Source organism: Volvox carteri, assembly GCF_000143455.1.
Source record: "Volvox carteri f. nagariensis unplaced genomic scaffold VOLCAscaffold_37, whole genome shotgun sequence".
Lineage (NCBI taxonomy): Eukaryota > Viridiplantae > Chlorophyta > Chlorophyceae > Chlamydomonadales > Volvocaceae > Volvox > Volvox carteri.
Window position 1 is genome coordinate 1,283,129 of NW_003307580.1, and position 21,275 is coordinate 1,304,403.

General features: G+C 54.0%; 4 protein-coding genes across 4 annotated transcripts; 2 read left to right on the plus strand and 2 right to left on the minus strand.

Annotated features, from left to right (window-relative positions):
- Nucleotides 1-735: 735 nt before the first annotated feature.
- VOLCADRAFT_94504 (uncharacterized protein) lies at nt 736-6,632 on the minus strand (the record flags this gene model as incomplete). Its single annotated transcript, XM_002953684.1, has 12 exons — nt 736-840; nt 1,670-1,833; nt 2,271-2,438; nt 2,758-2,875; nt 3,136-3,312; nt 3,717-3,930; nt 4,188-4,314; nt 4,701-4,994; nt 5,226-5,365; nt 5,624-5,823; nt 5,983-6,311; nt 6,605-6,632. 12 exons carry the CDS (start codon nt 6,630-6,632, stop codon nt 736-738), a joined length of 2,064 nt encoding a protein of 687 aa, XP_002953730.1.
- Nucleotides 6,633-8,450: 1,818 nt separating this feature from the next.
- Nucleotides 8,451-9,641, plus strand: Arp7 (actin-related protein Arp7; the record flags this gene model as incomplete). Its single annotated transcript, XM_002953608.1, has 2 exons — nt 8,451-8,930; nt 9,099-9,641. 2 exons carry the CDS (start codon nt 8,451-8,453, stop codon nt 9,639-9,641), a joined length of 1,023 nt encoding a protein of 340 aa, XP_002953654.1.
- Nucleotides 9,642-13,771: 4,130 nt separating this feature from the next.
- VOLCADRAFT_94506 (uncharacterized protein) lies at nt 13,772-16,040 on the plus strand (the record flags this gene model as incomplete). Its single annotated transcript, XM_002953609.1, has 4 exons — nt 13,772-14,071; nt 14,359-14,392; nt 14,655-14,791; nt 15,927-16,040. 4 exons carry the CDS (start codon nt 13,772-13,774, stop codon nt 16,038-16,040), a joined length of 585 nt encoding a protein of 194 aa, XP_002953655.1.
- Nucleotides 16,041-17,595: 1,555 nt separating this feature from the next.
- Nucleotides 17,596-20,581, minus strand: VOLCADRAFT_106085 (uncharacterized protein; the record flags this gene model as incomplete). Its single annotated transcript, XM_002953685.1, has 5 exons — nt 20,529-20,581; nt 19,976-20,101; nt 19,454-19,506; nt 18,375-18,478; nt 17,596-18,057 (listed from the first exon to the last, which is right to left on the minus strand). The coding sequence occupies exon 5, from the start codon at nt 17,938-17,940 to the stop codon at nt 17,596-17,598; it is 345 nt and encodes a 114-aa protein (XP_002953731.1). The 5' UTR covers nt 17,941-18,057; nt 18,375-18,478; nt 19,454-19,506; nt 19,976-20,101; nt 20,529-20,581.
- Nucleotides 20,582-21,275: the final 694 nt, after the last annotated feature.

A 21,275-nucleotide genomic window follows, 5' to 3' on the forward strand; every position in this document is an offset into this window, starting at 1 on the left:
AGCCATTAAGCGCCTACCCACTCCCACTTAATAAAGTTTGTCACTCGGGTTCTTGACTTGCAAACCGGCCAGCAAGCCTATTGTGCATAATACATGGCGCCACCGGAGGCATCTGCCTGCCGCCGCTTCTTAACTTTCACATCCTGCATGGGGTGTGCTCGTCGTATTGCGCTTGCCGGACTTGCCGTATGGAAAGTGCGTATCCTTCCATTATTCACTGGTATTGTATTACTACTTTGCCTTCCTCATCATGCCGCATGCGCATGCTCGGTATAAGAAGTCGAGCACTGTACCGCGCACACCCTACGAGGGCTTTTGCCGTTACATATCGCTCCGTTGCGTCATACAACGCGTCTACGTCACACAGAATGTAACTGTCCAACTACCACAGCCAAATCGTTTACCTGGCCGCTCATGGCTAAGACCATAGTTTGTGGGAAATCTGCGTAAAGAACGATGCAAGGGTAAGTCTGAAAGCTCTGAGCATTCCGATTAGATGCATATGTCTCGTGCATTCGTCTAAGCAGCAGCAGCGCTCACGCCTCGCTCCTCAGGTAGGGAGATATAAACTAACGAACTAACCACCAACCGCAATGCCACAATACGATACCGTTACAAACGGGGTTTTCCCGACAGGCAGAAGCGCCAATTTCACAGCTGGGCGCATGGCTCTCCAACCGCCAACTGCTACCCTCCTCCAGGAGGGGTGCATAATAAAGTGGATTTACTGAAGCATCAGGCAGGCGCTGAATCGAAGCAAATGGTGGTGGCGACTGCGTTCTTGGTCTTCACGTCGGTGGCCGCCATGGAGAGCTCCGTGGCGCCGAAACGCATCTCCACCTGCCGAGTAACACGACGGGAGGCGGGGAAAGACGACATAACAGTACATACCGACACACACGCGTAGTTCGCCTCCAGTGAAATGATTCGCCGGCTCCAGAAAGACTTCGGCTGCATGCACGAACTGACACCCAACACGCCCATGCATGTAGTAGCGTTGTGTCAGCATAAATGTACCGCATAGCAGGTAGGCAGGCATGCAGGCATGCAGGCAGGCAGGTAGGTAGGCAGGTAGGTAGGCAGGCGGGCAGGCAGGCAGGTAGGTAGGCAGGCAGGTAGGTAGGTAGGTAGGTAGGTAGGCAGGCAGGCAGGCAGGCAGGTAGGTAGGTAGGTAGGTAGGCAGGTAGGTAGGTAGGCAGGTAGGTAGGCAGGCAGGTAGGCAGGTAGGTAGGTAGGTAGGTAGGCAGGCAGGTAGGTAGGCAGGCAGGCAGGCAGGCAGGTAGGTAGGCAGGTAGGTAGGCAGGTAGGTAGGCAGGTAGGTAGGCAGGTAGGTAGGTAGGCAGGTAGGTAGGCAGGCAGGTAGGCAGGTAGGTATGCAGGCAGGCAGGCAGGCAGGCAGGTAGGCAGGCAGGCAGGCAGGCAGGCAGGCAGGCAGGCAGGTAGGTATGCAGGCTTTAAGAAAGCGTTAAGACAGGCAGCGTTAAGCCAAACCTTATAAGATGAAACGGACTGCGCGTGCGTGCCCTGCCGGTTCAGATGTTGGACCGAGGAAACAGCGCACACACCGCCGATCCTCTCCACATCAGTTTCCATCAAGCAGCCAAGGAGGCCTTCGATCCTGCCCAGTTTCCCACCTGCCAGATTTCCGCTAGCCGCGCCAAACGCCTACCTCCAAGGGCCGGTCTCTCCGCACGAAAAACCCGACGCGGGGCAGCTCCAGCCGGATCTTTGCGTGCTGGTGCGCAGCGGGGTCCCGAGTGTAGTGCGTATTGTTGGCAGTGGTGGAGTACAGCTCAAAGACGGCCTCCGTGCTGGTGCTGCGTGAAATGTGAGCTCGTGAGCAAAGGTGTTCGGGGCAATACTGACTGACAAGTAAAGAGGCAGTACTGACTGACAACGGAAATCGACTATAAATACTGCAAGGAAACCAAAACTACAAGCGAGAAGACCGAGAAAGGGTTGGAACCACGCTTGCTTGCCTGTAGAGTGGGAAGAACTCGTGCCTGACCACCTCGTTCACACCCACCAGCTGACCAGGCTCCACGAAGCTCGAATAAACGTCCCCTGGACAATATTTGCCAAGGTACGACAACATTAAGCCGTACAACTGCACGGCAACCCTCATTCTATCTCATCTGCAATCACTTTTCATTCCTTACACAGGCAACCCTCAAAACACCGTCCCATCACTGCGGCCGGCCGGCTTGTGCCGACAGGTACAACGGCAAAGGCAATGAAGCTCTAGTACAGCTAGGTAATGCACCACCCACGGGCGTAGTAGGTTTGGTCCTCCGTGTGCCAAAACTTCTCTGGGTATCCAAAGCGAGCCGCGTGAACTGCGTCCGCATCCGACCAGCGTCGCGAGCAGCAAACACCGTAGCCGACGCGGGCACGGCGACTGGAGATCATGTAGGGACGGACCCCGAAGACCACAGCGCCTGTGATGATGTGAGGCGAGCGAAGGTGCGTGTGAAGACGCATGGGCCTGTCCCAGCAGAACCCTATTGCCTTACCTGAACCTGAAATTAGTAATACCCGTGAAAGCCGTGCATGAGTCTGCACTGCAAATGCCACTCCAAGGCTCAAGCGACAAGAGGCTGCGGGACGGTCCTGGGTGCCTGGTACCTGAGCAGCTCATCCGGTGCCAAGCACTTGCCCAGCAGCTAAGCTCTCGTCCGCACCAGAGCCCTATTTTCCCCCTCCTTCCATCCCTCCATCCCTCTTTCTCTCCCTGTAGCAAGGCTCCCCTCTCCTCACCCGTCACCACCGCAGCCCCCGGGTCCGAGGGGATGAGCAGCGGTGTGGTCGCCGACAGCGCCTCGCGCACCCGACTCTGAAGGTGGGGCGACCGAGCGAACCCGCCCGCCAGCAGCACCTGTATACACGGCAGGCACAGTCGTCAATATCTTGGAGCTTATAATTAAAAGCGTCTAATGAAACGACGGCCGGTGTTTTATGACAACAGACTACCATGGATTGGCCACACGACCCGGCGTACGGCAACCTAACCGACGTACCTAATCGACGTACCCCACGGCCCTATGCATGGGGAGGAAGTCTGGTTACTATCAGCTGACCTAATGGAGGAAGGGAGCGCGCAGAGCCCAGCCGTTGATTGTCCTAAATCGCCCGTACCTTGCTGCAGGGGCTGCCCCTGCGCCTGCCCTCGTCCATCACATCACCCATCAGCCTCGTGATCTTATCCACCACCGGGTCGAAGAATTGCCTCGCCACCACCTCAGCCGGCAGCACCAGGGCCTGGTCGGCTCCCACCCAGCCGCGCCTACTGTCACCTGCCTGCTGCTGCAGGGCCTGAGGGGTGATGATCGCGACCAAGGGAACCCAGAGTGGGGAGCGAGAAGGCGAACAAAACGTGTGTGTTGTGGGCAGACATACATACATGCATATGGCGTGAGGGGTGTCAAGCGTGTCGTACCAATCCAGGGCACGTGCACGGCTACTGTGGTGCACATCGCATACACGCAACGCAGGCCATGAATCCGTCCAGCCATGAGAACGGTGAAAACTATTAATCAGATCATACACCTCTATTACTGAGTGAGACACCGTATGTATGTACACGTCATCACGTCAAGGTACGATACACAGCGACTTGGCGAAGCTGGGTTTCCAACATTCCGCTCTGCTGTGCGGCCTCAATCTGCTCAGTCTGCCTCCATCGCTTGGTGGTGCCCTCGGGGCCCCGGACCGCTCACCCGTAGCTTAGCATGGCCGACGGCGCTGACCAAGCCGGGCGGTAGCGCCAGCCGAATGTCGTTGCGCTGCACTCCCGCCACCCGGACCAGGCCGCTGGGGAAGGAGCTGCTGCTACCGTCAGCCTGTTGTACGGCAGCGGTTGCGGAGTACGGCAACGATGCAGCTCCCGGCTGCCGGCTGTTGCACAGGAAGGCACGCTTGGAGAGCTCCCATCTGCAGGCCAGACCCATCGCCAGGTAGCTAGCACGTCACCTAGCAGGGGAAGTCGCTTTCCATGTTCCTAGTAAGCCCTCAGGCCACAGGCTGCTAACAGAGAACAACAGTTGCTCGTAAGGAAACATGCAATCACAGCGCAGCTGATGAAGCTGCAAAACAACGGGTTTCAAAACGAACGGATCTCCGGCAAGGCACCGGCACATGCTTGTATCTTCCCTGCCTCATGAAATGAAATGTGGAGCGACACGACTTACTTGCTCTTCAGCTTGGCAACCTCGTCCGGATGCGCCTCCTTCCACTCGTCAAATTGCCGTACACCGAGCAGGTCGCGGATGTACGACCACGCGGCGGAGTCCACGTGGGCGCCGCCCGCCAGAGCACCTGTGGGAAACGAGGAACAGACACCACCAGCAATGGGAAGACAGTGTTTTCGGAGCGCACATTGGACCGTTTCGTCAATGGCATGCTTGTGACACGCTTCCTAATCGCGTTATACCGTTCATTCTCTTTTGCTACATATGCGCATGGAAGCTTGGGTTCGCCCCTCTCGCCCCTTGCCCACCGAAGCTGTCCTAGAAGTTCACCATGCGTGCTCGAGCACCTGGGGTAGGGAACTCTCTTCTTTGGGTTCTCAATCCGTACGTACGGTGCGCGTACGACAGGTCTGTTGATGAAGCCCTGGGGACAAAGCAGCTCGGACGTGATAGCCCCCACCCCTGGCGGCAACCCCAGGAAATGGTTTTCCCTGACACCCCACATTTATCCACCTCGCCCCACTGCCGCCTCCTCCAGCCTCATCGCCACTCCCGAGCCACGAACTCGGTGCAGGGTGACGTCCGCCGTACCGCCGCCGCAGTCCAGCACCAGCAGCACGTCGCCGTCACGCAGCCCGCTGGACCGGGAAACGGAGGCGGCGACAAGGAGACCGCTGATGTCGACGGAGTTCAGCCCGCCGCCGGTCCCGGGTGTTGCCGCCTCGCCCATCGTGACCGCGGACAGCGCAGCCGCCTCGGGCTCCAACGTCAGTGACAGAGAGCGGGAGTCCATACGCACCGTCATGCCTGTGTATGTACGGCGAGGACAGCCGTACAGAAAGTACGACATGCATGTGGATTCTGATGCCAAGCTTCTTCTTCACGGGACGGTGATGACCTACCACCTTTCTTGGCTCGCTAGCTACCGAAACGATTACACACAGATGGAATGCAGCTAATCGAATGATCCGCCAAGCACTTGATCGCGCTCTCGCCCTGTCCTACCCGTCCTAGCCTGCCTGCATGCGGAAAACTCACCCGCCCTGTGCGCCGCATCTCTCATCCGTGCCTTGGCCGCGTCACTCCAGATCGCGGGCACAGTCAGGCACCACGCAACCTCCGAGGACGTCAGGCTGCTGGTGATGCCCGCGCTGCGGCGCAGCTGGTCGCGGATGTACCTGGGTACGGAGACCGGGGCAGGGCCGGGAAGGGCAACGGACACAGCCGACCTTCTCGCCCAGCAGGCGGAAATCTGTGAGCTAGCTCTCCAGTTAGGAGGGCAACCTAATAATATAATAGCAACTATCAGCTACGTGCCTCGTGCACTGAAGGCATACAGCATCAGGCATACAGCCCGGCCGTAGGCACTGCCCCCCTCAAGTGCAAGATTGCTTGGAAGGGCCCTTCCTATTTCTATCAAACCATTGCTCACTCACTTCCTCATCTCCCCCAGGTAGTCCGCCACCGCCTGCACCCGTGTCACCCCGGCCGGCAGGGGGCACACCGTGTCCACATCCGCATCAGCGCCATCCTCCAACAGCAGCTTGAAATTCTCCATGTAGCTGTACGACTGGGCACTGCGCTCGGACGACGACATCTCTGACCAGCGCTTCCACGCCGTCCAGCCCCAGGCGACCTGCCCAGCAGGCCCAGGAGTTGTAGAGTTCAGCTAGTTCCGGTCAATCAACTAACAGATAACAACTAGCAATGCTGCAAGTCATGGGCACCCAAACTAGGCATGTGCGTGAGGGCCAGTGGCGGGGTCGAGCGCTCCCAGTTGTAGTGACTCACTCACCACCCGATTGCCCTGGTACAGCAGTGCCGTACGGGTCTTGGAGTCGGGTGTGGGTTGGTCGGGCCAACGGTCGTGTGTGGAGACGCGGAGTGACGCAGCTGAGCTCCCCCCTCCTCCTCCTCCCCCTCCTGCCGCTGGGCTCCCGAGGGCGGTGGTGGCATCCGAGCTGGTGCTCTTGCGGTACGCGAAACCGGAGGCGTAGGTGCCGAAGTCTATGCCCACCACAAGCGCCGGCGGTGCTGCAGCATCGGCCACCGCGGGCTGCGACGTGGCAACGGCAAACGACATGCCGACGTGCTGGCTAGCCTCAGCTGCTGCTGGGGCTACTGCTGCCGTAGAGAGGGGAAGGGTACACGAACACGAACCGACTAAATAAGCTCCCAAGTGAGAAACAACCGGTTCGGGCTTTTGTGGGTGGGACGAGCGCTATAGTACGAGGTTGCTTGTGCCAGACAGGAACCCCGCAACTATAAGACCCTGCCTTTTTATGTCCAGAGTTTCGGGAAAAAGAGAGAGAGAGAGACTTCATCATGTGTCAAGGTTTGGGCTGTTGTATCCGAGGGCCCCTAAGATGGAAAAAACGTCGTTATTAGTAAGAATCCGATTGGGATGAAAAGCGCACCCGTGCCACCACCCGTGATCACACCCATCATTTAATTTCCCTGGGCCCGGGGAATTTAAAGGAAGATAAATTGATCCTGGCGAAGTCGCATAGACGGTTGAGCGGCCATGAGGTCGGCCGCTGGGAAGGGTTGAGAAAGCAGTGCCGCGGCGAAATGAAGCACAACAATATCTGCGTGCGTTTATATGCGTCTCTCGGGTCAGACACCCCAGACAGTTGGCCGCTTAGCCAAGGTCAGCGGCTCCTAGCTTGGCTGAGCAGTTCCTAGCCATGTACGTCTAACCGCGAACTGCAACGCATCACGCATAGCCAAGTTCAGGCAAACCGAAGAATTTTAATATCTGTTTGTAAACCAGGCAAGGTTCTTGCTAGGTCTAAAGACGTTGTAACGCGAACTTTGCTTGGTGTTGGTGCCGCATAGCCAAGTTCAAGCAAACCGAAGTCCTAATTAAGCTGCAGGTCAATTACACCAAGGAAAGCTTAGAAGCAAGGAAGTCATAATCCTTGCGAGGAACGGAGGAAAAGATTTCGCAGAGGTCCCCAGAGCACATTTGACCGGTGTGTTGTCCAGACCGAAATTGCCTTAGTCCCATGCCGTGTTTACTTCACCCGCACAGCAACTTGCTGATGGACGTTGACGGATGGTGACATGGACAAAGGTCGCGGACGAGGTAGAGCGGGGAGCGGGGAGGCGCTGGGGGAGACAACAACGAGGCGGCGGCCGTCAATAGCGCCGGGTAGCGGTGGGACTGTGTGTGGGCTAGCAGGAGCTGGGCGGCAGCGGCAGTGCGGCGATTTGGCAGTGCGGCGATTTGCTGGCAAAGCAGAGTGCCGCACGGCGCTTAATGGGCGAGCGTGAACGCATTGGTTTAGCTGTCTGTGGATGCGTGTGGTTTCGTTGACGTTTCCTGGGTCTGTTCCCGTTGCAAATGGAGCCATGGCCGCCAGCACTCTTCCCGATGTTTTGCGAGTTATTTCCGCACGTTAGACTTCATGGCTTACATTGGCTCGCTGACATTAGTGCTGCGCTTCTGGGTACATGATGAGGGTTGGTTACCGTTGCTGGGAGGAAAACCTGCGGAAGGGGGCTGCAACGCCTTTTCCTCCCGTCTTATGTTTGAGGGGACTTGATAAAGATCGTTGCTTCCGGCTATCAGCGAACGGCGGGGAACGAAGCATGAGCTTTGCATGGTCGAACGGCATCGCAGAGACAGCCAACTTTGGTAACGAGGAGCACCCATGCATTGGAAATATATTATTATTGGCGCAAGATGTTCTGTCGCAAGCTTGCAGCGCTCACTCCCTAGACGACAAACCGTACACCTATTCAGTAAACTTTGACATCTCTGCTAGAGTCAAGTTGACGTTCTTTGTCCTCATAAACGTTTGTTTTTGCATAAAGCTGTTCTGTTTACGTTTTCTTTATTTTTTTATCGTCGTCGCTGTCAAAGCAGTTCATGAGGCTCCGGGTTCGTTTGAGCCGTACGAGCTCGCTGAAGCTTGGAGCATCCATCCATCCATCCATCCATCTATCCATCCATCGATATTCAAGTGTCACGCCACCTCCTGCGCACAGGCAAGGGCAATCTGCGTCTTAATCTTTTAGGGTAATGGATCTAATTATGGAACCAAGCCGTACACGTTCGCTCTAACAGCAAACTGTTTGGAAAGGATGTGCAGGAAATCGATTCCTTACTAGTTACCCTAATTATCATCTAGTAGCTTTACAAGGACGTTGCGCACATCTGAGCAGAACGTTTTATGCATAGTGCATTGAGACAGTGCGTTACACTATTAAGGCAGCTTCTCCAGTACACATAATTTACGGATTGAGGCTTCTGTTATCATGACTGAGAGTGTGGCAGTGCTCGATTATGGAAGCCGCTGGCTAAAAGCTGGCTGGGCTTACAACTTTCCAACTGATGAGGAGCCTCGCATTATGACGCCAAGCGCTGTATATGTTGATCAGGATGGTACAGCTGGCAAAACTGCAGAGCCCAGCAGTGCATCAGAGTTGCACCACCCTATACGCGCCGGCAAGATCACAAATTGGGACGAGTTTGAATCGCTAGCTCATTACACTCTGTACGAGCTACTGGGCTGGGAGCTTGGTAACGAGGGTAGTATTATGTTATGCGAGCCCCTTTTGACTGGCCGACCAGATCGCGAGACCATGACACAGCTGATGTTCGAGGTGTTTAATGTCACGGGGCTGTTCTGCCAGGACCAGGCTGTGCTTTCCCTGTTCGCCTTTGGCCGCACCAACGGTCTTGTGGTTGACATTGGCCACGACAAAGTCGACGTTGCGACGGTCACTGAAGGCCTGGTCAACCCATCCACCGTGCGCCGGCTGGAGTACGGCGGTGCAAACCTTACACGATACCTGCAGCAGCTCACGAATGACGCGCAGCGGAAAGAACAAGAACCACAGCCCAGCGGCGACGCCATGGCGGTTGATACCGCCGCTGGTGCCAGCAGCGGCGCAGCGGTGCAGCAACTAAGCGAGGAGTCCGCCGAGGCGCTCAAAGAGCTATGTATTCGCTGCGCAGATAGCGAAGCCGCCTTCAATAGCGCCATCACCTCACCCTCTCCTGAGACCTTCACCCTGCCGGACGGTCAGGCCTTCACTGTCCACAGTGAGGGCCTCCGTCTGGCTGAGGCCCTGTTCCAGCCCACAGCACTGCTCGGCGTCTTGGGACCAAACATCGCGGAGGCCGCAGTCGACAGTGCCGCCTGCCTACTAGAACCGCTGCTTCGCAAGCTCATGTACGAGAACATTATTCTGGTCGGCGGTGGCAGCGTTATCCCGGGCATCTCTGCACGCTTTATCTCTGAGGTCCGCGCTCTTGTGCCCATGTCCGCCAATGCCGTTCTTTGCCCGGCGCCGGAGTACATGCCTTCGCCCAGCGTCCCGCGCGATGCTGCCTGGGTAGGCGGCGCTGTGCTTGCAAAAGTGGCCCAGATCCAGAACCACTTTATCGTCAAGGCGGACTATGAAGAGGCAGGGCCCGGGGCCGTGCACCGCCGCTGCACTTGATATGGCAGCGAATGGCCAATAACGCTCACCCGCGTTCCCGGCAGCTGCACAACAACGGTGGCGGTGGTGGCGGCTGAGCCCCGTACTGTGAAGTGGTCGTTTTCTGCAGGGGACATGTACGTCAGCATGTGTCGCGGCTTAGCGGTTGTTTTATGTCTTCTGCCTTTGCGATATCAAGTTGTGCTGCTGCTGCTGCTGCTGCTTCGTGAACCTCTTGGACAACGCCGTAGCTTGCAGCAGGGGTGGGTATCCCAGCCGGCAACGCGAGTCAGGCAGCAGGCGGGATTTGGCTGGGCGTACCCTGTTGGTTGGGACTATGTTGGTGTGGGGATCTAAGCAAGATAGCTTTCCTGCACAGAACTCGGTATGAGTTTTCCTATCCTAGCACGGGAAGTTGACATAGTGGTTAGCTGACTCCTTGGTAACGTCGGCCTTGATGCGGCAGCTTTTTGGACCCAATTTAAGCTCCCCCGAATGGGGTTAGTTTGCGGGTCGTCGATCCAGCTGGCCTTCATGTGATGCCGGGGGCTCGTAATCTGAGGCTGTCACCAATCACGGCTTCATCTGTCCCTCCCCGCCTCTGGACATCTGCGCCGCATGGATTATGTAACCCGAGAGGTGAGCTCATGGCGATATTGTGACAGTGGTTGCTAAGTTGCTGTCACCTTCAGCAGCATGCTTCATTAACCGCCGGGGATTTCTTGTGATTTTGGGTTGGGTTGCCCCTCTTATCTTTTACATGTTAGCGTGTTGGCACCACTGATTACCATCTGATGCTACCATGACGTTCCTGAAGTACCTGCCGTACCTGCCATACTGCCATCTGTGCCTTCGCAGGTTGTGGTCTGTGACAGGTGGGGCTACATTGCGGCGACTGCGTTTCCAGCCAGCAGGCCGCTCACCACCAACGCCACCACCAATGCCATCAGTTACCGTGCTGCCCTATCATCGCCTGTGCTATCGCATTTTATATTGCCAGCATCCGTTGCTAACTTAGTGGAATGATCCTAACGTAGCGCGTTCGGCGCAATGACCGTGGTGCCCATCCGTTATGTCGTGCTAATAGGCTTACAACACCTGAAGGGGCGATTAGAAGTTCTGCAGCGTGATGAGGAATGAGGCTTCTTCGTTGGCAAGAGACGCAGAGAAGCGCGATTAGGCGCAGCCATAGTGCTGGTGATGCCAGCCACAATACCACACGCGGATGCAGCCCCAGTCATATTGGGGGGTTGTTGACGAATGAATGATGGTGGTGTCCCCTTGCAGTTCTCCTCGCAGTCCTGCTGTTGATCCAGACAAGGGCCTGCTAGTCAGCTTGTAGTCCCAGCACACCTGCAGGCCGTCCACTGGTGCTCGCATGCGGGACACGGAACGCAGTTTTTGGAAGAAAGGGAAGAACCATTACCGTCGCGATTGTCATGGTTCCTTTAGCTAAGAGGCCCGAGGTACTTATGCGAGTTACGTGACAATTGTGACAATGTGCAGAAGTACCCTCATGTATGTTAAGAAAGGCATGAATCTGAGAGTCCGGGGCTGGTTTCCCTCCTTCACAAGCGCCTCAGTTTTCGCGAGGGCTGTTAAATAAACGCCTCAGTTTTCGCGAGGGCTGTTAAATGACAGAATGATGGAAAGCACGGTCTTGTTTTGACGTTTCCGTACGGCGTTGGAGTTCCAGTTATGGATGCCGTGCTTATCGCGTTGTCTTCTGTTAACTGTCCGTTGTGAATAATTAGACCACTGCTATTTGGCGTATTGCTACGGAGCATATTGGTGGCTGGGTGCATCACTTGTTGTGGTAGCTGGCATGCCAGGTGAGTATGTAAACGTGGAAGGAGTGCCGGCGTTTATGGATGGCCGTTTGTGGACGAGGTCGATTACGGACCCTGTCTGCCTTAAGCGGCAGGAAACAACGCAGGCCGTTACCAAAGGTGCCAAGGCATACATGCGGAGCTGTGCAGTGCTTTTGCTTGCTTGCTTGTGCACACCAGTTGGTGTCTTGGGCACACCATGCAGGTAGTCCCCACGCGTGCTGGCGCAGTGTGTCGGAGAACGCAATTCGGTCCCATGGGATGTGCGTGTATATGTATGTGTGTGTGCATGTCTGTGAAGATAATTGTGTCCAGATGCGAAAACTGTAAATCCTGGCGCATCCTAGCGCCCTCCCTTGATGCCGCAGCATCACTATGTGTCATTTTTTGTTCTTTTTTTGTTCTTCGCCTCTGTCGCGGTTGTACCCACTGTCTGAGGGCGCGCGCAACTAGACCGTGTGCCACCTGCCTGCCGTGAACTATAGCATCCCGCCTCGGTGCCTCCATACGGTGCCTCCGTCGTCACAAGGTAAAGCTGCAAGTCCCGCACAAATGCGGGGCCGTCGATAAAAGCCGGGGCCGCCATGGACGGTTAACTAACTCACTAACGGACGATTATTGTTGCGGAGCTTAGCGAGGACGTCATAATGCGGCCTAGAACCTTAGGAACCCGCTACGGGCTCGTGAAGCGTTAGGCATGCTTGCAAATAGAGAATTGAAGGACGGACGACACCATACTGTATGCCAGTTATTCAGCCATCTGTTATGCATTGGTTTACGGCGCTTGGTTTCCTGCAGTACAGCTGGAGCGTTTTGGAGTAACACTTCGTATATCGTTCGGGTAGCTCAGCAAGCTGAATGGGTATCCGGAAGTGGGCCCTCGATGCGTCCTTTCAGCGGTTTCTACGATACCAGCTAGTCCTCACAAGCGCATAGGGGCTTAGGTGGGTTTGCTTGGGCCATGCATGTTAATGAAGTTGATGGCGGTGTGTTGCAGTTGATGGTAGTTGACGGCGAGCAGATAATGGGACATCTAAACCGCTACGTCGAATTTGTCGTACGTATAGCACAGCTTTGTGCGCTTGGAAAGGTTGGAAAGAGGACAGCCCCTAAACTAACACCAGGAGCAGTTCTGCACCGTCGTCAATTCCAGGAGCTCTGTTGACATTCTACGGAGATGTGTCACCTCGAGGAGGGGGGTATCACTTGGCAGCGCAGTGTGGTGCAAAGTGCGTGTCTGTGGCCGATGGCTAGTAATGCGGAGTCGTCTGCATCGGCTTTTACGATGTGGGATGCGGTATACATCAGCGATCCTTCTAACGCATCGCAGAAATATGCATTCATGCTGTAACGTGTTCATGTGGATATGTTCCGAAGCGTCAAGCCGGAGCCTGCTGCATCAGAGGTATGCAGCCAGGAAAAAGCTGTGGTCGCAGGGCGAGGTGCGGGGTGGGACTGGGTAACCCTGCTTTGCCGCAGCGCCATACTCATAGTTGTCCTTATGCAACGAATTGCGGGTCTTCTTCTTTTGTTTTGTTTGCGGCAGATCCGCTGGGGACGCAAACGCGCAAGAGCTTCCTTCCTTTCTTTGGACAGTCTACCGAAAGCATCTTATAAGATAGGGTAATTTACCTTGTGGCTGCCAGTTCAAATTAAAAAACAGCATTGGAGCTGCAGTGATTCGCACGGCGCTCGTCAAACAGTGACGTGTTGAGAAGGCTCAGGATCACTTTTAGATTGATGATTTATACAATACAATAAATAAGTAGCAAAGCTTGGAGGAACTAGCCCCGTAGCGCCGACATTGCCTGCTTGCGACGAAAGGCAAAGGAGGGCAGCCAGGAGACAGGCGCCTTGTTCATGCGCAAAATTAGGTAATATTATATGAATATGAATTACGTCCAAATCGCATGCACATTGCATTGCAGTTTTTCTTTCGTAGAGTTGACTAGACGACGGCCCAAGGAATGACAAAGCGCCGCCCTTCAATCGAAACGCTCTCGAAGCTTGTTACCGTTAGTGACATCGTGCTTCCGAGACATGTAGGGCCCGACGAAAAATGTACCACTGCCTAACCTGAATTCAATCAATTCATTGGATTACTTTATACTTAGCCGGTACCTGTTGTGCGAACAGTTTGCTGCATGTACCAGGACGCAATTCATAACTAATTTCTGGTGTAGCTCTCAAAGGACACACGACCGCAAAACTGTCTAGTGAATTGCCTGTTTGTCGGCTACTTTTACCCATACCGCATATAAAATAAGCTCTAGAATGCCGACCGGTGGATCTAGCGGCGGCAGTGGTGGTCGCCACCACGAGATGACAAAGGAGGATGCGGCCCGCATCCAGTCGACTCAGGCGCGCGAGGGCCACGACGTCGGAAAGGGCAGCTTCCCCGCGCGCGCACAGTCCGCGGCTGATCGTCACGAGGCTGAGCATATGCAGGAGAATGCAGCTGCTGGTGGCGGCGGCAGTGGTGGTCGCCACCACGAGATGACAAAGGAGGATGCGGCCCGCATCCAGTCGACTCAGGCGCGCGAGGGCCACGACGTCGGAAAGGGTAGCTTCCCCGCGCGCGCACAGGCCGCGGCTGATCGTCACGAGGCTGAGCATCACCGGGTTGGCAATGCCTAACGGGTACAAGCTGAACTTTCTACATCGACATGCCCGAGCGAGCATCCTTTACGCAAGAAGCTAGGCAGGCACGGCGAAGGAGGGTTCATCAATTAGCAATCACCGATCGCACATAACGCTATCAACATATGTTCAGGGGGCCCTGGGTGGTTGGCGAGTTGCCATTTCTGCCGGCAGCGCATTGCAGTAGGGGTGTACAGTGTACAGCATAAAATTGTTTCGACTAGCTAGCCTCACTCTGTTACCCGATTCCTCCTACCTGCCTGCTGTAGTGGTGTGGGATAAAAATGTGTAGATCACACTCAGGTTGGTGACAGCCTTCTCTTGACATGTCAGGATAGGTACAACAGGGCCAACACATTGTCTCTGTACCTGTATCCCATTCGTCAGGTGCAGCATGCCCTGCCATTCACACGTACACTTGCACGGTGATGGCCAGCATACGAACAATGCGTGTGTGCCTGCTGTAGGTTCAGGTGGACACGTGCAGTCACGTGCTGCCAATCTTGCTGTTCATTTGCTGTTCATTTGCTGATCTTTTTGGTTGGCATCATTCTGCAATGGCTAGGACTGCTGCAGGTGTTGGCGGTTGAGTTGGCGAGGCATCACGGAAGTAGTTTCAAACCGTTCGGGGGGTACGGCGTCAGCTCTGGTAGTCAATCGCAGAAGCACTTGAGCCTTCGGCTTGTATTGGGCGGTTGGCAGGTACGGGGAACGTACCCCACGACCATGTAACACACATAGAAGCGTTCTTGTCCTTAACAGTTAGCTCGGGATGCTCCCATGGTACATGAAAGCTGCTGTTAGCAAGCAAGCTGCTGCACCGGCTGCACAAATCCCGGTATGCTAGCTTTCGGGCTAGCTTTAGTCGGATATGTAACTGCAAACTTACGTACTGCTTGCTTGCAATGTGATATAGAATAGCGCTCGTGTCAAGGCAGTTGCTCTTTATCATTCATGGTGGCGCTTCAAGTTTGCTACTTGATGCATGTACTCAGCAGTCCGGGGCGACCTCTTGTGCTGTAGATTCATGCTGATCACTCCGGTTCAGTTCACCGGTGGACGTGTATGTCTTCATGCAGCAACAGTTATCATCTGTGCATCTTTTCCCGCAGCCTAACAACCAAATGTTATGAAGGTCAACAGCAACGTAGACTAGCTTACGGATGTGAGTAGTAACTAGGGTGGGAGTTGTGGCCGGGGCCGTATTTAGTGTTCACCAGATAAAAACTTTGTGATTGATCACGCGCTTACAGATGCAGTGGACGAGCGCCTCACCGAGCATTTGCAAGATTTCTGCGAAGATAACATGTCTTAGGTAACGGTATTTAGAGGTTATAATTTCTATCAATCTCGACATCATACTCGACCATTCGCACGCAGAAGCCCATTAAGCGACTGCCAGCTCCCGCCTCATAGCATGTGTGCAGCGATTGCACTAACCTTTTAATCACCACCGAGTCTCCCGGTGAACACGACCAAGCCGTTAAACCGCGATAGTGACTCTGTGCGGAACCTTCATACCGTTCGTACAACGTTTCCGCTAAACCCATATCCCTCTAGATCTATAGCATCAGCCAGGAGATAAGAGTACCTTTTATGCACATTACTTCATAATGTGCTGCATACTGCGAGATAACAGTTACACTTGCAGGGAAAAAATAATCGCAAAAGATAACCTTTTAGATCCCATGATAGGAAAGCGATTGAAGGGCCCCGGACAATTTTAGGCATCAGGAAGCGATATTACAACGGGGACCAAGAACCAAGTCGGTCACTAACCGGCGGCATTAGGCATTACAAGCATCGACCATTAACACGTGTTACCCCACAACTACAGTTGTATGATATTCAGCGGGAGATCATTCATGCAGCAAAGCTCTACGCGCTCCTTAATATTGAGCCAGAAGACTGTCTCGAGCTTATTGAACCAAGCAATGTATATCTAATTTAGTAGGTAAATCAGCTTCACAACAAAATGGATCATGTACCGGGCATTAGATTAAAGCACATGGTGCTCATCTTTTTAGTAGATAGCCCCGGCAAACTCGGCCACTCCGCTCTGCACGGGGCTTGCACCCTGGCTGACATGCAAAACGGCGCACACCCAGATCATGGAAAACACATGGGAAACGGATTGGGGCTCCCCTGATGCCGGGGCCGTGTAGGGAACTCCAGACTTTAAGCTATATCAAATCACTTCGAAACATAAACAACCATCCAACTCCTTCAACAAAGGATAACTAACTTTACACGAATTAGCACCCAACAGGGTTTTATAGCACCAGCCAGGCTACTTGTTGGCTGCTTCAGTTCACACCTGCGAAATAGACCTGCTTGTCACATACTTCATTATCAGCATACATTAATTAGTGCAGTGCCATTAGGTACATTCCTGCAGGGGACACACTAACAGGTTTCAGCATCTCGAGCACCTATTTAGCAGCATCACATTATACCACTGTTGCACAACAGGCCAGACAAACAATGGCATGGCGGCCGCTCGCTAGATATATCAATCCGACCAAATGCAGATATTTATCAAGCCGGCTAAAATTCAATGCTTTGCACAAGCTCCGAAGCAGGATTGAAGGTGGGCTGTGATTGTGAAAGCCACAAAGCCTGCCACTCAAACGAAGGACCATCCATCACAGGATAGGATGCTTATTCATTTATATGCCGTACATAATGTACAGCGTGTGTTATTCAACAATTCACCGGATGGAATAGATAGTTGCACAGTGAATGCATGGTGGTAGTGAGTAAGCATAATAAAATCTTGAGTGTTTCTCTTCGTTGCACATCCACTTTTTTCCCAAATGGTGCTCAACCATGACTACTCCTAGGCCGGACACATCGGCCGTACCTAAGCTGCAATACATCACGAGTCAAAGCAGAAATGGCCCCTGGACAACTTGATTAGGGCAGCAGTAGTAATACGGGAGTACACCGACCCGAGCCTGGTGTGTATGAGTTGAGGGGGCTTCATGTTAAGGGGGAAATAAACTTGGGCGGCATTTCTGCGCCTGCAGTCCACACTGTACCATGCCCCGGCGGACACATGCATCATTAGGAGAACTCGCATATGGGTGCGGGGCCAGGGGATGCACTCCCCACTTGCATGCAACGTTGACACAGGAGAGGCACTTAGGTATGTGCACTCTGATTGGCCAGCCAGCGCCATTGGCCAGTATGGATTCATGCGGTTGACTCCTACGACATGTGCTCGCTAGCTCGGGTCGCCGTGTACACATGCACGTGCACTATGGAGTAGCGGTGGCTTGGGAACGGTTGACATACATACAACATACACCGTGCATGTGGCAAGATAAATCCGCAGGATTCCTGGAACCTTTTGCAAACGTGTCCAGCAACCAATACGGCCAGGAGACATGGTACATGCATGTACACATATACATACATAGTGGAGGGGGAACAAAATGCGTGGCAGGGTTGTATTTGAAGCATGTGCATATATTACCGTGGGGTTGCGTTCCGTGTTTTTTTAATTAAGCGACGGACGTAATGACCACCCCTCCATCGCTGTCACCGCTGGTTGGCAGTACGTCGTCAACAGAAGCGAAGTCCACTTCAAGTGATCGGCGGTTGGTGACGGGGGGAAAGACGTTCGCCAGATAGTAGCTATCTCCAATAATGTTTCCCGGTGGTGCGTACCGGCAACTAACCACATAACAGTTCGTGCCCCGCGCTGCACCACAGCCGACTTGAGCCGTCGAAGCCCACACGACTTGAGTGAAGGCCCCGATCTCTGAGGTTTGACCTCTGTTGTCCGTGTACGGAGTGCTTGTAAACTTGTACAGCACATTCTTGTCGTACCATGCTTTCACTGCCATACTGCAGTTTAGGGGAGATGTCTGGCTGAAGGTCGAGATAGTGAACAGAATCTCACCGCCGACTCCTCCACTGACCAAACGGCAGCTGTTGTTGAGCGCCAGGTAAGAGGCCCAGTCCTGCAATCGGCCGGGTGCACGTGCAAGGCGACGTTACAGCAGGCAGCACCGCGGAAGGTGGCCAGTAAAGTGAAGAACGAAGAAATGACAGATGATGCATGCTATGAACAACAAAAGTTGCAGCATGTGCATGTGCATGCAATGTGGAGCAAGCTGCAATGATACAGTGCTCATTACGGAGTGCCCCCAGCACATCCATTGCATGTAATCATCTGCCTCCACGCTACACTACTGATGTGATGCTTTCCCCCCACCGCGCGTCGATATTCACAAGCAGCAGACAAACACTACACACATACGCGTGCGAGCGTACATACCTTTGCTTGCTGTGCGAGGGTGTTGTTCCAGCCCAGGGCCGGCGACCCGTGCCGTGCACGGTACTGGTTGTGCAGCAGCAGGGCGGCGGCAGGGTCGGCACAGCCTGCATCGGCGGCAGCAGTGGCGACGCCAACATTACAGCAGACGACAACAGTGGGGTTTTAGGTAAGACATGTATTACCGCCATGTGGTTCGCGGGGGCAGCACAGGTGGTCCGGTCGGGTCCGGGATAAACCGTATGTAACATTCCCATTCATTCAGCTGGTGACAGGCGCATGAGTAGTCGGTGGTGGCTGCAGGTCGGCTCGCCCTTAGCGTAGCCATCTTGAAGAACAGAAACATTTCTTCAGGAATCCGTTGCAATTTATCCCTTTCGGACAAGTCCTAATGTTACCTTAAGTGTCCTGCGGTTCATCCACGGACTGCAGCTTTAATTTAACTTCATGTTTTGATTCTTAAGCTCTAAAGCAGATGTATAGCCCCTACATGTCGCAAACACTGCTTAGCAAAGGATAAATCCTAGGCTGTTTAGCCGGCCTTCCAATTCTTCCGAACGTTTAGGCCTATCACGGAGCCCTGTATCTAGATTGCAATTGCCAATGCCCAACCACCTGACTACAGAACAGCCAACTTCGCATGTATGGTGACGACGTCTCCAAAACTCGCCCTCGCCCTTGGCACTATGTGTAAACCAGTTACATGGTCGCGTGCAGGAATAACCATCTCTGTATGTGTGCGCGTATGTGTACATGCCTGTATATATGCCTGTGTATATTTGAGTAAGTGGATGCCAAACGAGTCTGTTGGTTGATGATCAGGGGCGGGCTATCTGAGCAGCTGCACGGCTCTGAGTGTAGCTGCAAGAATGCATGTGCTGATGGGTACATAAATACCGATAGATGCATGGATGGACATGCAACCGCCCACCACACAAATGCACGTGTGCACGCATGCGCATCATGTTGGGCAGCGATTTCTATTTGCGTCGTGTTGGGAATAAGAGCCACTGTGCGTGAGTGTAACTTGTAATGAGCATATACAATCAGTTGCGCAGCACAGCGGTTGCTAGCTAGCTCACCGCCGATTAGGGCATCTCCGGGAACAGGCGGTGGAAATGGTGCATTAGGAGGCCTGCAGCAGCAGCAGCAGCAGCAGCAGCAGCAGCAGCAGCAGCCAAACAAGCAGCAACAGCAGCAGGTCCGCGCATTGGTTCAGCCTCAGCGGGTATGTCTTGGAAAACGAGAGGCCCAGCAGGCATGTCTTCCTCTTATCATGTTGCCAGTATATTGCATACACAAGCGGTAACGACCAGCAAAGCGCCGGACTCCCCCCGTCCTATTACTGCTGTCACCATTCTCTGGTACATGAGTGTCGGTCACTTTCCAACACAAGCCAAGCAGGAAGTATGGATGCAAAAATTCGTGTTCGCACAGAGGGCTAGCCACCACACACATACAAGTGCATGTCCGGAAACATGCAGCAAGCAGGCAACAGGCAGGATGGAGCAAGCCGGAAAGGTCGCAGCAAGATTGTAAGTTAGCGTGCATGCATGGAGGTGGTGTGGAGCATGCAGTAGATGCATATCCAGAAACATACGTACGCGATGCAGACTCCACACGACTTGCGGCACCAGTAGTCACGGACGGATAAGTCTCCAGCGAAGTATTTGGGATCACAATAGCCGCCGGCTTTCCAGTCCACGCAGTTCGACAACTGGTCAACGCATCTGAGATGCATGGGACAGACGGCAGCCACGGATCATCAAGAACGGGGATGGTCTTGTTTATCATTTCGCACCACAGATAACAAGCGCCGGACGGAAGCAAGGTAGGCAGATGACATTCGAGCACACCCACCCGTCAGGAGAGTCAGGCAGCGGCAATATAATGATTGCAGGAGGTGCTGAAGGCTATGCCGGTGGACTTATACGAGCATGCTTGGTCAACTGATTAGCGGGTTATCCCTGCATGCACCCACCAGGCCATTAGCCGCTACTCACTAACATAATATCATTGCTAGTAGCCAAAATAAGTCGATTCAGCTTGCTCGTCCTAGCGCTCGAAAAGCACGCTGAGTGCGGGTGCGTGGGTGCATGGAAAGTTGCAGAGCAAGGCCAGCACCCAACCGCCCACGCGCTCTAACCAAGCACTTACGACAGTGGTGGTGACGGTGCTGGCACCGGCGGTGGTGGGAGCGCCTCCCTGACAAAGGTGGACGCACAAGCCAGTGTGATTCAGTGAGGGCCCGGGTGATGATGTATGTTGCCATTGCAATTCATATCGTTGCTGGATATGCATCATGGCAGCAACAGCCCCGAGGGGACAGAATGTTTAGAATAAGGCAAGGCAAGGAACAACACAGGCCTGTAGCAAATGTTGCAGCGGTTGTACAGGTAGGGCAGACATATCGTCACAAGCCAACTGAGGGCTTATCAATAGGAATTCAGGGCATCTCCATAAGCCCTTTCAGCAACCAGCTACTGTATATCTCACACAAGCATCTGCGACCCATTATGATGATCACGAGCACCACACCATTCCCAATCACGTTCAGCAGGGCACCGCTTGCTAAGGGCTACAATAAGCATACACGCGATTCTGTACATGTGGGGAGTGGTGAGCCGATCATACATGAAGGAAATTGCGCAGAATTGATCGCACACGTGATCTAAATGCGTCGTTTCCCGTCATTAACTATCGTATGAAGAAAGGGCATACTTGTACAGAAACGGCGGACGGACATGCAGGCTCGCCAGCAGCAGCAGAACGAGTCGCTCGAGCGAAGTTGAGAGATGAGAGATTTTTTTGGGCGTTATGACGACAGACAGACAGACATTCCAAAACTTCATGACATACCCGACGCAAATTCCACAAGTCTTGCGGCACCAGTAGTCAGCTATG